General features: G+C 38.0%; 2 protein-coding genes across 4 annotated transcripts; one reads left to right on the top strand and one right to left on the bottom strand.

Moving 5' to 3' along the window:
- Positions 1 to 122: 122 nt before the first annotated feature.
- On the bottom strand, positions 123 to 10,141 carry sri (sorcin). 2 transcript variants are annotated; one of them, XM_042422631.1, is made up of 8 exons: positions 9,808 to 10,141; positions 7,557 to 7,598; positions 7,390 to 7,459; positions 5,885 to 5,928; positions 3,819 to 3,966; positions 2,356 to 2,469; positions 1,751 to 1,809; positions 123 to 498 (listed from the first exon to the last, which is right to left on the bottom strand). In XM_042422631.1, exons 1-8 carry the CDS (start codon positions 9,856 to 9,858, stop codon positions 472 to 474), a joined length of 555 nt encoding a protein of 184 aa, XP_042278565.1. In that variant the 5' UTR covers positions 9,859 to 10,141; the 3' UTR covers positions 123 to 471. The 2 variants fall into 2 exon arrangements, with proteins under 2 accessions (XP_042278565.1, XP_042278564.1); XM_042422630.1 differs by having other exon boundaries at positions 7,557 to 7,601; positions 9,808 to 10,140.
- LOC121904861 lies at positions 10,080 to 16,294 on the top strand. Of its 2 annotated transcripts, XM_042422628.1 has the most exons (5): positions 10,080 to 10,163; positions 12,535 to 12,795; positions 14,246 to 14,545; positions 15,874 to 15,946; positions 16,125 to 16,294. In XM_042422628.1, exons 2-5 carry the CDS (start codon positions 12,633 to 12,635, stop codon positions 16,195 to 16,197), a joined length of 609 nt encoding a protein of 202 aa, XP_042278562.1. In that variant the 5' UTR covers positions 10,080 to 10,163; positions 12,535 to 12,632; the 3' UTR covers positions 16,198 to 16,294. The 2 variants fall into 2 exon arrangements, with proteins under 2 accessions (XP_042278562.1, XP_042278563.1); XM_042422629.1 differs by lacking the exon at positions 10,080 to 10,163 and having other exon boundaries at positions 12,427 to 12,795.
- The last annotated feature ends 2,930 nt before the right edge of the window (positions 16,295 to 19,224 follow it).

Raw genomic sequence — 19,224 nt, 5'->3', positions numbered from 1 at the left:
AATACAAATAAATGTGCCTTGCCTTACAAACGAACAAGCAAACAGACAAAATGAATATAATATCATCCACTCTAAAATGGAAATTAAAGCCATTGTCTAAAAAAAAACAAAAGAGCCAAACATTAGTGTGTGAAACATTTTGTTTATTCATTTCATACATGATAACACTCGCACGCTGCTGAGCTCTTTGGGTTTACAGGATTAGTCTTGAGGTAAAAGGCTATAAATGTAATAGTGGTAATGATGCCCTCCAGTATATACAGGCACTCTAATGTTAGTCATTGGTACAGTCTGATGTTACTTTATACTTATAGTTAATATAGTTTACTTGTTAAATTGATGTTTAAAATGGAATGTGACATTTCAATCTTGTTCATACAACTGTGATTAAAAATTAACATACATAGAAATTACATGTTATGAAAAGATTTTAAAAGGCTAGTATGTCCCGTCTGATTGGTCTTTTCTTCTTCATACGCTCATGGTGACCTGGATAAACTAGAGAGAGAGAGAAATATGTCCATTATTGTTATACAGTACAACTCTCCATCATCAATCATGTTGCAGTCTAATCTTGGCTGTGGCCGATCTCAATAGGCCGTCATATCAAATTATAACGTGATTATTTGCTGTTGTGTTAACATTTTGTTTGCGCCACTTCCAAGATATTAGTTACTGTTGCGTTGTGAGAGATGGAAAAAGACCAACAGAGTTTATTATTGTATCTCTGTGAGGTCAGAAAACAAAGTAACAAGTCCTTGGAGGAAACATTGTTTTGCAACAATTTTTTGAAGTTTTCAAACTTGAAATTAGCAGCAGAGTTTAAACATCTGTTTTATTGAAATCCATTAGCACATGATTCACATTTTTCATGTTATAACTGTAAAAAAGGGCTGCAACTCCAAATTGTTTTCATTATCTGTTAATCTGTTGATCATTTTCTCGATGAACTGATTAGTAGGTTGGATGATAAAATGTCCAAAAATGGTGAAAAATGTCAATCACTGTTTTTCAAAGGAATCAAGAGAATTTGGACATTTTTTCTTAAAGAAATTACTCAAAATGATTATTCAATTATCAAAATAATTGGTGATTAATATTCTTTTGATTAATCAACTTATCGTTGCAGCCCTTCTGTAAAACATTACTGCCACAATAGTTCACTTTCAATATTGCATATGGTATACTTACCCAAATATAGCCTATAAATTATAATTGTGACATAAAATTATAGTTTATATCTTAGTGAAAAGCAGTTTTGTGTGTAAATTGTGCCGAAACCCTTCCATAGTTGACTTTGATTTTACATATATCTAAATATAGGCAACAATACATGGAATAATACATATAATTGTGATTGTAATAATCACAAAAAACACATTTTTGCTGTGAGTCCATGCCGGATAAACAGTGGACTTTTTTTTATATTTTTCCTTGAAGCACATAGAAAGATGAAACCTGATCTTAAATTTAAAGCTGCTGACTGTGATCTTGACCATTTTATTTTAATATGGGCTACGGCTGTGAGGTCATAAATTCATCACTGATCCATCACACACTGGCCGACACACCAAGTTAAAGACATGAGTGCCGGGCCAGCTGACTGACTGAGCAGGTCGGATAGCTAAACATTTGTTGTGTTGTTTACAGCCAGTTCTCCTGCGCAGCGATGATGGGCTCAGATGTGACTGATAGCAGAAGCAACATCAAAGCTTTAGAAAACCAAAAAGTGACAGTTGTGGGAACTTACATCATCATACTGAAATGTGGCGCTGCCGGACTGGTTCGTGTCTCTCCTTCGGAATTGATCTGAAAAACACAAACACATAAAAAAAAAGCCTACGTGATGAGCTTTTTACATAGTTTTATAGTTTATTAAGTATTTGTTTAACTCTGCAACATTGATTTTTAGCGTCATGATGACAACATGAGCTCGAAGGGTCTTTTTGTTCATCACTTCGGCTGTGTGGGATGATTGTAGCTGTACAGTCTAAAGCAAGCAAGCAGTGTAAAGCACTAACAGAAACACCCACAACTCTGAGGGACTTTCCTATTTGCCACATTTGTCCACATCTTGTCTTCATCTTGAACACAACAAATATTTTTTATCCATAAGATCATCAAGCTGTGGAAGAAAGGTCCTCAAATGAAAACATACAGTTCTGATGATCGAGTCAAACTGCTCAAACAAGCTGAATGAGATGATTTATCTACTTCATAAAGCTCTTTGCCAGTCTGTTGATGTTTCCTCTACTGTTAAAATGGTGTTGAGTGCACACTGCTGAGCTGCATTTAACTTCTTTGTTTGTTTTTTATGCCAACGGTCAGATTCCATGAATATTTCAGCCCACTCACCAGTCAGAGCTCGGAGTCTCACACAGCAGCTCACAAATTCATCGAAGGGGATCCTGCCGTGTGTGCTGTAGCGCTTCATGATGCAGTTCATGGCCTGAGGGCTCAGATTGTAGCCTGCGCAGAAACACACACATTATCAATATCAGTTTATTTCAAGTGCTCATCACCCAGTGAATGAGTCTCTGCACACTTTACAGGTTAAAATATAATATGAGACACACAACTATGAGACCTCACATATAAAAAAACATTAAGATATGAATGCTACTATAACAAAAAAGTTTATATAGCAACAGTAACAGAAGTGAGGCTTTAAAGGACGGGTTCACAATTTCACATTTATCTTTAAACAGCAGTCAGGTGTCCATATGAACAGTGAAAGAGGTTTTCCTCGCTGTAATCATTCCTCCTGTTCATACTGGATATTAAAAGATCCTTCAAATGTGCTTTCAATGGAAGTGATGGAGTAGATGTGAAGCTTCTATTCAGCTTCATCAGTCTGAGTTAGTCATATCAAGTGGATATCTGACACATTTACAATCTTTTTAGCATCAAATTCCCTCTTTGTGTTTCCTCGGACAGTGTTTCCCTGTTGAGCTGCAGGTGGAAGTATAGTAACAAAAAGAGGAACTTTGGCACTAAAAAGACTGTAACGTTGAAAGATATCTACTTGATTTGACTCATTTGGACGCTGAAGTTTCATATTAGCTTCAGATCAACTTTTATATACATTTTTGCACAGAAGGAGGACTGTGGATTTTGTCCTCCATCACTTACATTGTAAGTGCATTATGAAGGGATCTTCTAATGGTCAGTATGAACAGGAGGAATGATTACAGCAAGAAAAACAGGTTTCACTGTTCATTTGGGCTCCTGACTGTTGTTTTAAGACACACTCGAAAAATTGTGAACCAGTCCTTTAAGCCTAGATTTGCCTGTTAACGGACATGATGGAGTATATGAATAGACTGAAGATGTAAGAACAGACAATCCATTTAAAGTCTCATAATTCAGAAGGAGGAATTTGAAACTTCCTAGATCTCATATGGACTCTGGCAGCTCTGTTTTGGACCAAGTGAAGACCTGTTGTTGTTTTCATGGGTAAGCAAGAGAAAAACTTACTGCAGTAGCCAATTCTGGATGTTAGAAAAGCATTTAAAAGGATTTTGAGTCTGAATCGGATAAAACTGGCATATCTTAGCTATCTTACATAAATAAAAGGAGCCATTTTTTCACAATATATCCAAGATACACCCCATTTTGTCAAATAAAGATCATTTTAAACTGAAAGCAATTACCTAACGTCTGGTTCAAAGTGACTCCCATCCAGTAGAATAGTGAAATAAGTTTTTTATTATGCAAACGTTGGCAGTTGATGTATGTTTTTATTCCTGATTTTAGATATTGAGGAGAAACAAATTGCAGTGTATCTTTAACAGGTTGTTTTGCTAGTGTGACCCTACCCAAGGTGACGATGGCCTGCTGCAGCTCATGGCCCTCCACGGTCCCGCTGTGGTCCCGGTCGAAGGATGCAAAGGTGTTCTTCCAGCCGTTCAGAGCCTGCCACAACTCCTTGAACTCATTAAAGCCCATAGTGCAGGACATGTCCCTCTGAGACGACACTCACAGTCAAGGACCAATCACATACCTCTCCAGTTAGTGTTTCTTTCTCTCTACCATGATCACTCCATGATGCTGCTGATACAGCAAATGTCTATACTCATAACATGTAGGCTTACCAAGAGGATAACTATGAGGTAAGACACTCTGAAGCTACAATATGTCCTAATTTAATTTTGTTACTATAAACTAAAGGTTATAGTTTACTGTTTTTGCAGGAAGTTTTAAAGAAATTAAAGTATTTTACTATGTTGCCGAGGCAGGAAATGATACAAGACATGCAGCGAATGATGAATATAAAACACAAACTTTGGAAACAAGACTGCAAAAGATTTCTCACCACAAGTTCATTTATTTCCACAGTGCACTGCATTGTGTGCATCAACAGCACGCTCAAAAATAAAGTAAATATGCATACTTATATCTTTGAGTATTCTTAATTTTGGCACTTTTCTAACAGGGCAAAAAGTTTCCCCTATACATTGGTGTATTTTTGGGCTGAGTCTGTTTTTCCTGGTTTGGGGCTCTTAGTTCTAATTCAGATGAATCTTAATGCTTTTTAGACAACAGTGTTCTTCCAGCTTTGTGTCAACAGTTTCCTGTTTCAACATGACGATGCTCCTGTGCACAAAGTCAACTCCATAAAGAAAGAGTTTTCCCAGTTGGTGGTGTGGAAGAACTTGACCTCAACCCCATCCAGCAAATTTGGAATGAACTGGAACACTGACCGAGAGCCAGATCATCACCCAACACCTGTGCTGGACCTCACTAACGCTCTTGTGGCTGAATGGGAGCTAATCACTGCAGCCTTGTTCAAACATCTGGATTTTAAGACTGAAACCAGGAGAGTGGAGGCTGTTATTCAGTGTGTTTACATGCACTTAACTGACCTTGTTACTCTAAATCTGTATATACATGCAGCAGGTCAGTAATCAGATTTCTCCTCTACCCTGACTGAGGTATAATAACCATATTAATGATAGAAGACGCTGCTTGCTAACATTTTGTGAGAGGAAGACAGGCAGACTCAGTGCCAAAGTGTCAAACATTCAGCAGTGGAAACTGACTTATCTGCTTCGAGTAAGTTTCAGTTTTAGTTGAACGTTGGATGCAATTACTTTAAATATGAAGACGCATCGCTCTGTGTAATGGTCTTTCCTTTCATCCTGACACTTCATGCATTCCCTGTCTATGTTTAAAGAGCATCTGACCAATCTGATTCAAACAATGAAAACTTCCAATGGAACATGTAGTCCCAAGAACACAATGTCGAAAGCTCCGGCTCCTTTTCCACTGATGCTGGTGGTGAGAAAATGTTGCTGTAGTCTGACAGCAGCATAAACACAACCAGCACAGGAAGACGTACTGACGATGACAGTAGTGATGACGACATATCTCTGCCCTTGCTCTGTTTTAGATGATGTCTGACCTCAGACAGAAAGGCCCTGAGGAGAGTGGTGAGGACAGCTGCTATGCAAATGTGCATTATTATTTATTTATGCATGTGCAATATAACACAATCATATGTGCAACAACTCTCAACCTTTCTTTTCATGTTTACATTCCTTACATCTCACCCCTGTGCAATGTCCAGAAATTATTTATTTATTATTAAATTTTTTTTGTTTTTTTTTAATATATATATTATTTATAGAGCTCTCTTTTTATATTCTGTTTTTCTTTTTATTTATCTGTGTTTTTAACAGTATCATACTCGTAATTTCGTTCTGCTTTGCATCACTGATGTTTTGCTGAATGACATTAAAAGGATCTTGAATCTTAAAATCTTGAATGCATGTTAATGTTAAACTCACTGTTATTTTAGTCACTGAGTGTTTTATCATTAACAGTTTCCATCTTGTGAGTCAATCTATTCAGCCTCTCTGATTGGCTGATGGGTGAAGGATACATCCAACATGTTGATCATCAGTCTGCAGGTCTCCAGGCTGAAGGCTGTGAAATAAAAAACAAAAACTGTAAACACCCGGGACGATGGACGAATCGAAAAACACAATTTACATGTCAGAGCTTCTGCTTACACATAAGAGCAGATTTTAAATGCCAAAAAAAAATAGAGTAATCCTACAGGTCTTCCTTCACTTCCTGATTTACTTCCACATTGGTTGGGAAATAACAGAATATTGTATTAGTGGCAGCAATAAGACCACCACTGCTTATCAGAAGACTGCACCATAAATATAAATAGTGAGTGTATCCTGCTGCAGTCACATGTTAAGAGATTACTGGCCAAAGGTAAAGGCATTTGCTAGATTATTAGCATTAATGAACTCCATCCAATCATTATTTTATACTTATACAATCACCTGACAGCAGAAACACAAAGAAAGACGATACAAAACGGGGTCACAGAGACAGTCAGAGAAAGTCAACTGACCACAACAAACAAAGCTTGTTCTATTCAACCCAGAGAGTTTGGCTGCATGAAACCTGACACGCTCTCTGTCCCCACGTTTCCTCTTCATCTTAACTGTCAACCACACAATAATAACCGTCACTCAGCAGATGTAGTGTGTACTGTCCTATTTGTACTAACTGAGTGTCAGGGCAGATGTGACCGCACTGGATATAATACCGGAAGTGTCTGTTGACACTAGGCTTGGGTATATGGTATATGGTTAATGAAGGTATTTGTAAAAAAAGAAAAAGACTGTATGAATTAAGCCGGATTTAAAACTACCATTAGTTGCCACTGATTATTTTAGAATCTGGCCAAATGTCTGATTTCTGTCAGTTTTATGTGCTGAGGTGTGTTTGAGGTAACAATAACTGATTAAGAGATGATCCGTCAATAATCTGGCCGTTGGACAATCACATGGATGTCTGCATCTTTCAGATATCTGTGGCACAATTTATTTCTTCTTACTTTCTGTTCATAGTAGAATTGCTCAAAGTAACGCTGCCTTTTAGTGCCTTTTTGTGCTACGTTCAGTGTGAGCTCCACGTTATGGTACGGTAAATTAAACCGTACAGTGTGAGCATAAACTTCACTGTGCAGGGACGCCAGTTTAAACATGTAATGAGTTGTGTTTTCCCACCAATGGTCGCCATCTTTCTTGGCTGCCTGCGTATTCGTCCTGTTGCCCTCTGTTAGCGCAGCGTAGTTGTGCACTACAATACTTCATGTTAATAAAAATCTCTGTGTCAGATTAATAGGAAAAGGAAAATCTGCATCTGTAGAGTAGCTAGTAGCTATAGCTGTTAGATAAATGTAGTGGAGTACAAGTGTAAAGTAGCATAAAATGGAGATACTTAAGGTACAAGTACTTTAAAATTGTACTTCAGTTCATTAATTGAGTAAAAGTATTCAGTTACTTTCCACCACTGGTTCCAGACTTCTGATGCATTTGTGTTTTAAGTGGATTTTTAATTTAAAAAATCGTCTGATGTTCTTACGCTGGTAAGAGCCAGAGATGCCGGAACTAGTGAGGCAGCGCTGCAGCTCGTCTGGTGAGATCTGTCCATCCTGTCAGAGAGATACACAACGCAACAGTACAGTCAGATAACAATCAGCTACTGCACAAAGAGAAACATCAATGTCCCAATATGTCCAGGTGTCTTACCTGTCCAGCGACAGCTGAAAAGTATCCATAGAGAGGATCCTGCTGCTGAGAGACACACAGAGAAACATGAAGGATTTAGTGATTTACTTCTTCAAATTATTCAGTTATTTCTTCTTTTATATTTGCTCCAAAACCAGTTCATGACCTGCTGTAAAGACTCCATGAAGATGATCTGTGCTACAACTTATGATTATTTTTATCAATTCATCTGCAGATAATTGTCTCAATTAAGCAATTAATTGTTTTCCCCACAAAATGTCAGAGTGAAAAGAGTGATATTAATAATTTTCCAGAAGCCAGAGTGATTTATTCAAATTGCCTGTTTTGTCCAACCAGCTGTCCAAAAGCCAAAGATACAGTTTACAATCTGGATCTTTGATTATCGATTATAACAATAGTTGCCAATTAATTTTCTTTCAATTGACTAATCAGTTACTCAAATGAAAAATCTAGGTTCTATGCTACAAACCATCAAGTACAATTTGTTTACTAGACAATCAGAAAGTCAAATCAAATCAGTTGCTACATACTGTGCAGATGTGTAGTTGAATAACTTAATTTGAAGAAGTTACATTTATTATAATATTTAACACAGGACACCTAGTCAAACATCTTCAGGCTCGGTGAAAATCTGTTGAACAGGGTTTCAGAGGGAATTTAAATGATGCTTCAGAATTTACAAGCCAAAAACCTCCAACATCCTGCTGGTCGTCACATCCTGAAGGTTCTGAATTAAATAAGATAAGAACAACCAGCGAGGACATGTAAGTTCTAAAATATTAACTTAAACACAGAAAGAAGGTCTACTGAGTGAAAGGTTTAAATAAAGTTGAGATGAAGCAACGAGGCTGCATTCAGGAGGCTTCTTTTGATATTTTGCAATCATGTTTTAAAATCTTTCCTGTTAACTAACTGGGAGCAGATGCAGGTTGGCAAACGTGTGTGTGTGTAAATGTGTGAGGGAGATCAGTGTGTTGTTTACGCTCCATTTGCCTAATTTGCCTTGTCTCAATTCTCAGAAATGTCACATTATCAGCACAAAACTCCTATTCACTGACGCGTAATCACTGCCTGCTGTCTGCATGCTGTACATTGTCCACCAGCGCTGACTCAGTGTGTTCGTGTATGTGTGTTCATACTGACCACTGAAAAGATTGATCTGATTATCTAGTGTGTGCTCCTCGAGTCTTGTAAAGAAACCTCATTCTTCCTCACCCCAGATGTATTTTATTTCCAAGAGAAAACAAAAAGACACCCACACACACACACACAGTGTAAATGGTATTGATTGCCTCAATGCTTCAAACTGCACAAGACATCTGTTTACAATTAGAGCTTACAGATGAACATGAGTTTGGACTCAGTGATGGAGTAAAACAAAGTACATTTACTCAAGTACTGCACTTAAGTACAATTTTGATGTACTTTGCTTGGGTATTCAGCTACAGTTCAGAGGGAAATACTGTACTCCACTACATTTATTTGACAGCTTTAGTTACTAGTTTATTGACTGATTAAGATTACACATCTAAAACCAGTGATAAACTTATAAAATATGACTACAGCTGCAACAATTAGTCAATAAATCAATTCGTTGCAAACTATTAAATCAATCACCAGCTATTTTGACAATCAATACTATACTTCCACCTGTTTCTCAACAGGGAAACACTATCTGAGGAAACACAAAGAGGGAAATTGATGCTAAAAAGACTGTGAATGTGTCAGATATCCACTTGATATGATTAACTCAGACTGCTGAAGCTGAATAGAAGCTTCACATCAACTTTTACACGCATTTTTGCACATTTTGGCCTCCATCACTTACACTGAAAGCACATTTGAAGGATCTTTTAATATCCGGTATAAACAGGAGGAACGATTACAGCGAGGAAAACCTCTTTCACTGTTCATATGGACACCTGACTGCTGGTTAAAGACAGACTTTAAAGAAACTGTGAACCTGTCCTTTAAGCAACCGTTATTAACCGATAATGACAGTTAGCTGATAGGTTAGACAGCTAGCTAGTCATCTGACATGATCATGACGGATTTCATGTAGAAACCTTTAATAAACAGATAATAACAGTTACACCTTCAGTCTTGTGCAAGTTTGGCAACTCAATCATCTCTGTCTAACCTTATTCGACCCAACTTCCGTACTGTTTGGACAAGACGTCCTGGGTCGGTGGTCGGTGGATATATCCAGCTTTTAGCCGATATTTCATCACATATATATGGTTTTTCTTACCGCTCCTGGGAATCCACCGGGGGCTGCGCCGTATGGTCCTGGGTACGCCATTGTTGAGTAATGTTAAGACTATTGCAAAAGCTAATAAAATGGGGGATTTACGATCGAAAGACGCTGTTCTCCCTCCTCACTGTAAACCCTGAGGGTGTGTCTGCCGGTGTACACTGACTGACGCCCAAAAACCGAAATTATTAAGTGTTTTAAACTAGCCTGAATCACCACAGCGGGTCTAAGTGTCTAAGTCTAAATCTTAGAGGCAAACGGGAAAGATATGCCAAAAATTCGGAACCTTAAAAGACGGATGTTTGATATCCCGTTTCCTCAGCGCGAGCTTCACTGCTGCACTCTGATTGGCGGTGAGTGACCACGTGACAAAATCCACCAATCGAATCAACCATATTGCTTATCACAGAGATAGAAGGGTTTCAATGTCAATGAAAAACAGTGTAATAACAACTAAACAGACACACACAAACTATAACCATTAACCGTAATGGACACACACTGAACAGACCAGTTTGTACGTTTGTGAGCAGTAAAAACACCCTCAACACATTTCTCTTAACCTGAAATGTTTTGATGGTTCACCCAAATAGTAGGAACTCTTTTCAATATAATCCAGTACACCAATACAAGAAGTACTCAGATATTTTACCAAAGTGAAAGTATCAATACAGCCATAGGTGCCTGGTTATCATTAAAATGGGGGAGCAAACTTGGAAAGATGCATAATTCATGGGGATGAAAATTTCCTGCATTTCTACACTACCTAAGAAACAGCCACCTGCACTAGTCTAGATGAGTTAGATTGAGGGTGTTATGGAAACCATGAATGTATCAAGAACAGTGTATAATTGTTTGAACAGAACAGGCTTTGTTGTGGTCAGTTGACTTTCTCTGACTGTCTCTGTGACCCCTTTTTGTGTTGTCACCGACATTCATAAAGGTTTCTGTTTCTGTTGTCAGACAATTGTAGAAGTATAAAATAGTGATTGGATAGAGTCCATTAATGCTAAGAATCATAGGCGCCTGGTAATGTATTAAAATGCGGGAGCAAACTTGGAAAAATGCATAATCAGCAGGGGATCTGGGGTTCCTTTCCTTGAATAAAATTTGTAATTAAAACAATTTTCTGCATTTCTACACTACCTGAGAAACAGCCACTTGCACTAGTCTAGATGAGTTAGATTGAGGGTGCTATGGAAACCATGAATGCATCAAGTACAGTGTATGATTGGGTGGATGAGGACAGGAAATGATTATTAGAAGAATGGTTATTTCATATTTGAAATTATATTAATAAAAATATTATGTAGCATAAAATGTTAGTAGGTTGCAGGCTACTAGGCCATCCTCAAGGATGAAATAGTCTTACAACACATCACAATATGATTTGTATAATTGAACCTGGTTAAACAATGTTAAATCTGAGGGTTTCTATCCTAAATACTCACAAGGCATCTACAAAGTCTAACAATTTCTACACAGTAAAAACAATTTGGATGAATGAAATTGACTCACAACAACTATATAATCCCACACACAGGTTCTAGTGGTAGCTATTATCACCACTAGCTGGAGTATTTGTAATGTTATACAGGAATTAATAATCATAACTTCAAAAGCAGATTATTTAAACCTACATGATCTCAAATTAAGGAATATTTTAATGCACAACTTAGACGGTAATTTTAGCTCCTCAAGACTTAAAAGGGCCATTTTAGTTGAGGACTAGACCTTATTGCCCCTCAGAGTAAACCTGCTGCTCTCATTTAGCCTGTATGAGAAAATGAGAGAATAATCATAATAATGAAAGTATTTTGCAGAAGTCTAAACAAGTTACTTTCTCACAACAGCATGAAAGTAAGTTGTTCTGACTTCTGCAGTTCTACTTTAGTTTCAATTTTAGTCAATTATTATGATTATTCTCTCATTTTCTCATACAGGCTAAATGAGAGCTGCAAGTTTATTCTGAGGGGAACTAACATCTAGTCCTAAACTAAAATGGCCCTTTTAAGTCTTGAGGAGCAAGAAACACCTTCTGAGTTGTGCATTAAAATGAAACCATGTGAGAAGTTTAGAAGGAAAAATCACTGTTGACAACTTCTTAAATGTGACCCCGACTACACACTGCTTTTTGTAAGATGTCAAAAGCCAAAAAGGTCTTTAACAATGTGTTGTATTTTAAAAGCTTGTTATATTATCCATTGTGTCAATAAATAAATGTATTGGAGTAGAAAGTATAATATTTCCCTCTGAAATGTAGTGGAGTGGAAGAATAAAATAGCATTAAATGGAAATACTCGAGTAAAGTACAAGTACCTCAAAATTGTACTTAAGTACAGTACTTGAGTAAATTTACATAGTTATTTTCCACCACCCACTACGACCTCAATAATAAACATAAAGTAGAATTATCACCTTTCTGACAATGTCAACAAAACTGAAAATGTATAAGCTTTGTAAAAGTAGAATTTATGGCAGAGCTGTTGTATTGGATTGCATTAGATTGCACCGGTGTTCCTAATAAAGTGTTTGGTGAGTATAGACAGTATATTATATGTAAATGCAAAACACTGGTATGATCCATTGATGGAGGGCATTACATCAGTGGTTGAGACAAGCTGCCCAATCAGCTTGTTCTGTTTAGTGACACATACAGTCTCTTCTGCTGCATCCAACTCCGGTCCAAAGGAAACCCATCTGAGGCTCCATCTGTTGTTTCAGAGGTAGAGCAGAGAGGAAGAGGAAGGGAGGGGCGACGCTCCATATCACCATCCTGACCACAAATACAAACATTCACTGAAGCTCGAGCTCAGGCTGGGATGTACAGACTGAATCCTGACTGCTGGGTTGGGTCGCCCAGGCCTCATCTGTGTCTCATTCCTCAACACCAGGGGAGCCTCGCTTCAAGCCTCCCAGGCCACCAAGAGGAAGAGGAGGAAGAAGAGGTGGAGGACCACCCTGCTGTTTGTTGCTACACTACAGGTGGGTTAAACATAAGATAATGTAAGAAACGTTATTGATTCTAATATGGAAATTAGGTTGTTGCAGCAGTAAAAGCAGCAGGACTCAGCAAGGAAGAACTGAAAAAAGCATTATTATACAATTGAAAAATAATGTAAACAATAATAATGTTAAAAATAATAAACAGGAGTCATTCTTAACTTATAAGCCAATATTATCTTAACACTGCTAAAAGATACTATAAGATAAGATAAACTGTATCCTGCATTTACAGGAGATCGTACTCATCACTGTGCTCTATATGAAAAAGTAGCAACAAGATGAGAACTACAAACTATCACTTTAATGTATAAATGTCTCCTAAAGCTGCCTCATTATATCACGTCTCCTATCCAACTGAAAACCGCTGTTCATGAAACTAGATCTCAACACTGGACTTGATACTTGACAAGTAAATACTTAACTTGTACCTTGAACTTCAGTACTTTGCACCATAACTTGAAATAACTACAAAGGACTTTAAACCTTGAACGCCTCATCTGGCTGGATCTATTTAAACTGTTCATTTTGACCTTTTGTAGAGATTTCTACAATTGCTTCTGACACTGTGTGTGCGCTATGTTTTGTCTCTCTTGCAAAACACATCATAATCTCAATGAGGCTACCTGATTATTCACAGGTCATAAAAATGAGCTTGTTGATCCTGTTGAGGTGCTTTCAGCCTGCAGCCCAGCATGTCCCAGCATAGATCAAAACAATTTGGCGAGTCAATGCTAAACATGAAGAAGAAGCATTCAGTAATTATGCTCCATATATCTGGAACAAACTCCCAGAAAACTGCAGGTCTGCTGCAACTTTCAGTTCTACTGTCCAATAACAGCAAAAATACCAAAAAAAAAAATCCAAAAAAGAACTCTTATTTACTTAGTCTATTTTAGCTTATTTTTATTTTCTATTTAACTCCTGTGCATATTGTATTTAAAAGTGTCTTTTTATAATGTCTCATGTTTCTTTTACATTTTGTCCTGATGCCTTTTATGTTTTATGTAAAGCACATTGAATTGCCTTGTTGCTCCAATGTGCTACAGAAGTAAACTCACCTTGCCTTTAATTTTGCCTTTGAATCAAACCCTGAGTGCGTGATTCTGTTTTTATCTTGAAAACCTTCCTGCTATGCATGTGTGTGTGTGTGTGTGTGTGTGTGTGTGTGTGTCCCTGTCCAAACCCAGCAGGTCTCATCAGCAGGTGCAGGAAACAGAAGGATCAGACATATGATTCAGCCACGATGTGTGACTCTAAGCCAACCTCCTTCACTAACCAGTCATTCATGTTCGGGTTGTTAATGTTTCTTCAAAGGATGAATAAAATCCATTTTATGGAAAACTGAAGTAATATAGGAATCATAGTGCGTCCAGGTTAACCCAAGCTAATACTGGCTGATGTTAACTCTGCTTCTAACCTGTATCTTCAGGTTGTGCTGACATCATCGCTCAGGCTGCTGATGGTCAGTGGTCCACCCCTGAACTTCCCATCTACTCAGGGATCCCCAGCAGCTCCGGCCTGGCTGGGCGGTGTCCTGCTTCTTTGTCTCCACAACAGCCAATAACAATGCTCCATGCTGCCGGAGGAGACACATCACAGCATGCCATTGGTGGTCACTGCTGGGAGGGTCCGGGGACGGAGACCCAGGGATGTGTATGTGTTTGTGGGGAGAGGGGACCAGAGGGATTGGGTCCCTGCTGGCCTGGATCTCCATACATCTATTATGGAGGTGAGCGTTCACCTGAGGTTTTCTGGTTGTTAAAGGACAGGTTCACTATTTTACAAGTGTGTCTTAAACCAGCAGTCAGGTATGAACAGTGAAAGAGGTTTTCCTCGCTGTAATCATTCCTCCTGTTCATACTGGATATTAAAAAATCCCCTTCAGATGTGCTTTCAATGTAAGTGATGGAGGCCAAAATCCACAGTGTGTCCACACAGTCATTTAGTGCAAAAATGCATTTAAAAGTTGATGTGAAGCTTATTATGTGTAGTCGAGGTTTGTCATCATATTGCACCTACAGTATAGCGTCTGACCAGTGTGACCCTTTGTTTCAATTACGCTTGCTGCAAGGGTGGAAAACAAAAGAAACAAGGAAGAATAATGGAGTCCTTGCCTCAAACCAATTTCACTGTTTGGCAGATTTCTTCATCCCTGTGTTCATTGGATAACGACGTCCAAACGCACTGATAAACACCCGTCCATTAGAGGATACACAACAACAATGTGACTGAACAAGCAGCTTTGACTGGTTGTTGGTATCACTGTTCCCAATCTACAAATTCCTTTTAAAGGATGGGTTCACAATATTTCAAGTGTGTCCATATGAACACTGAAAGAGGTTTTGCTTGCTATAATCGTTCCTCCTGTTCATACTGGCCATTAAAACATCTTAAAAGAACTTTTAAATACATTTTTTGCTCAGCAGAAGGCCTGTAGGTTTTGTTTCAGTGTTTTAAGACAGTTTGGAAAAATAGTGAACCTATCTTTTAACAAGAAAACATTGTCAGGTGGGAGGTTAGGCTACTGCGAAACATTTGAAAATATGACCCACCTTCCACCTGACATGGCTGCAAACTGAGAGTCTAGCTCTGCGTGTTACAAGTTTGATGCGAGGATGTTTTTGTTTGTTCTGCTTTCCTGCAATGTGGGGGGACGGGTTTGACTCACAGGACTGGACTCGGTTGAATTGAGCCTCTTCTGGCTTTAACCAACCCTCTCTCCTCTTCAAGACTTGATTTTATTGGTAAAATGATGGATGGCAATTGTGGAAAATCGGATGGAAATTATACAGTTCATGACAAAAAATCAAACAATTCACCTTTCCATGATTGTCTCTGTGTGGCACAAATAACATCTTCGTCCCCTCAATCTGTGGCTCTGACACTCCAATCACTTCCTGTACAGCTAATCTACCAAACTAAAAGACTTATCATAACATAATCCAACAGTAATCTGCAATAACTTTGGTCTAGTGTGACATGATTACTGAGAACCAATATCACGGAGATTAAGGGTCGAATGCTATATAACAACATTGCTGTGTTTGCTTCATGCAGTGAGGAGGAATGTGGTGGTCGGAGTGGAGGTGGTGGAGGAGGTTGCTGTTGAAGAAGACACTCTAGAAGTAATGTAAGTATTTTATGAATTATTAAAAAGTAATCATACCACTGATGTAATATGTAATTTCTAATTTCTAATAATTTTACAGTTAATCACCTTTTTGACTGACATAGAGTGTGATTTACAGCGACAGGAATATACAACTATGTGGCTGAAAAGGATGTTTGCTGTCTTTTTCTCTTCTCAGAACAGAGGAAATATACACAGATGACCTGCTGGATTCTGACCTGCTGCAAGAAGACCAGCTGTACCCAACATGAGCCCCACGTAACTTTCAGAGTGTCCTGTCTGACTGTATATACTATAAACAATGTATTATATATAGCCTATCTGTCCTAGCATTATGTGTATGTTGGTGTGGCCTTGACAAGCTGTTTATCTTTTTTAAATGAAAAACATTGTCAGCTGTGATTAATAAACTATAACAGAAAAAATGGTTAAACTGATATTTTTTATTTCAAAAAATGAAGTGTAATATAATATAATATAATATAATATAATCATTGCTTTATTCTACTATTTAACTGAATAGAACCAAAAGGTTTTTTATTTATCCTGAATTCTTGCCACAACACTACTTTTCGATGAAGTCTGTCTTTAATTCAGATTAAAACATGGCATAATATGACAAGAATGTACAGATGTCATACATTGTTATATTTTATTTAACACGCGCACACTCATATCCTTTATATATTTTATTGTGTGAAGCACTACAAATGGTTTGTATACTCCAGCTGTGTGTCACGCCTCTTCTATACGTCACAAGTGAAAATTATTCCATTGTAACTATTTTTAACCACAAAAAACAAAATGCAACAAATCAAAATACAGAAGGTGATTTATTTTAGCCTCCGTTATAGCAACGAGAACATGTGATGTTTAGATCAAGTGGCTCATTCCAGTTTTTTAGCAGCAGAGTGAAAGACTTAAAGTCCTGACAAATAATGTAAATATATTTACTAGTTGACAGAATTTAAAGGGAAAAGAGAAATGAAGAGAATCATCATTTGCTCTGATGTTACCAAAGAAAATCATATAACAGTATTTAATTTTAAAAAGCAGTCATGTTGATGTACAAGGTTTCGTAAGTTTTCAAGCACCCCTAGCACCTCAGAAAAGCTAAAAATAATTAGGGGGCGCTATCGAGCAGACTTCCCACACCGAAGCCCAATTACAATATCAAATGAAAATATTTACTTGTTAGAACATAAGTGCAAAGTTTTGTGAGTTTTTGTGCATCCTAAAGGCCTAAAAATGGCTGACTTCATGTGGGGCAAGAAAACTTCAAAAAAAATGTATTAAGTCGAGAATCATGAGAGCAGTGATTCCACCAAATTTCACGAACGTTAAAGTAACTTTATCCCAACATGGCCCTGTGTTTGGGGGCGCTATGGAGCTCGGCGGTCACTCCTGAGCCATTTCTGACGTGTGTGCCAACTTTTGTGAGTTTTCAAGCATCCCAAGCCCCTCAAAAATGCAATGACGTACTAGAATATTAATACTTAAAGCTGCGAGCAGCGATGAACGGGCCCTCACCCTCGTCTGAGGGAGCAGCAGCTGTGGTATCACTATTTTGTCTGTAGGTTTTATCTTTATTTTATTTCAGTGACGGTTTCGAGAGGATTTTTTGTTTCTTTTAAATATTCTTTGATGTGTGTGTTTCCCATCTGCCCACCCTAATTTGTGACTTTTCTCTGTGTCCTATAGGCCAGAGCTTAATCCAGGGAGGGGGTCATGGGGCTGTTTGAGCCGGTGCCTAGTATGCCGATTAAACCACTGCTTCTTTTGCAGTCTATTGAGTTTTGTGTTTGTTTGTGCTTGTTGTAAAAAATGGACTTTTGTGGTAGCTGGGTATTGTAAAAGCCTCTGCATTGGCACACCAGTTAAAGTATGAGGACCAGGACCAGGGTTGAGAGCTATTCAACAGTTTATTGTCTTGTCCACAGGTTTACAATGAATAGTTGACTGTCAGATGATGATGATGAAGATGATGATGATTTAAAGGCTAAAAAAGGCAGACGAAACAATAATCAGCAAACAAAGGTTCTAGTAAATCTTAATCTAAATGATAATCAGTACACAAAAGGTACTTTAATACTTCAAATCTTAACTCAATTGGTCATTAAACAAAGAAACTGCAATAACTACAACAAATGCCTTCAACTTACTAAAAGAATGCACCTGATGCACAGTCAACTGGAGAAGGTAGCTAATAACATACAGGTCACCATACTGCAGCAAGACAAAGGAAGAGACTGAGCAGGGCCTGAGCCAGGCTTTTATCACTTCAGGTGTGGCCCGTTAGGTTGAAGCTAAGTCCCGCCCACCTAGGTCTGGGCAGAGAGGAAGATTTTCTACACATGTAATGTCACCAACTTTCTGTTGCATTGGTGAAAATAATGGATCATCATCAGTTTACAGAGAATCAAATAAGATAGGTATTTTAAACCACACATTTTTATTGACAGTTTACACATCTTTGGAGTGTGGGAGGAAACCGGAGAACCCAGAGGAAGCCCACGCAGACATGGGGAGAACAGCAAAAAAAGCCCCCCCCCCCCCCCCCCCAAAAAGAAAATAATACACTAAAATATAGTTTGTGTATTTGACTTAAATACAGCAACTCAATAGTGAAGTTAAATATCCTCAACACCCAACAGCGTAGTAGAATATCAGGCTACCAATGTGAGTTGTTTCTTGAAAATTCATCTGTACTCTGAAAAAAATATTCACAATCATTTTTGTCCAGGTTCTAAACAACAGGTGAAGAAATAAAAAAAACTGGAATGGCCCAAATAAGTAGCTTTAGCAAAAGTTTGATAATAGACTGTATGCTTTCTATTTATATATAAAGATTTAAGTTCCAAAACCCCAACTGCAGACAACACTAATAGCCCAACATGGAGTTTCATATTACAGCAGAATATTAACCTAGATAATTCAACTTAACTATTTTTTTAACTCAGGTGTGAGGAGCAGTGTATGTGTGTAAAAAAAAAAGGCAAAAATGGCGTGCACCAAAAAACAATCAGATTTATAAAGCTGTGTGTACACTTATAAATCACAATCAACTTGACAATGTGCGCACGTGGACGAACCTCATATCCCCCCACCCCCTTTCACTCCCACAATTAACCCTGATGAATATTGGTGAACACTGATGTCAAACCGTCCCGGATAATGAAACACTCACTTACGGAGGAGAGAGAGAGAGACGAGTTTTCTTTCGAACGCAATTAATCATCATCATCATCATCATCATCATCATCATCATCATCATCATC

The sequence above is a fragment of the Thunnus maccoyii genome, chromosome 10, assembly GCF_910596095.1.
Source record: "Thunnus maccoyii chromosome 10, fThuMac1.1, whole genome shotgun sequence".
NCBI classification, from domain to species: Eukaryota; Metazoa; Chordata; class Actinopteri; order Scombriformes; family Scombridae; genus Thunnus; species Thunnus maccoyii.
Note: the sequence above shows the minus strand (reverse complement) of the source record. Positions and strands in the feature narration are given on the sequence as shown.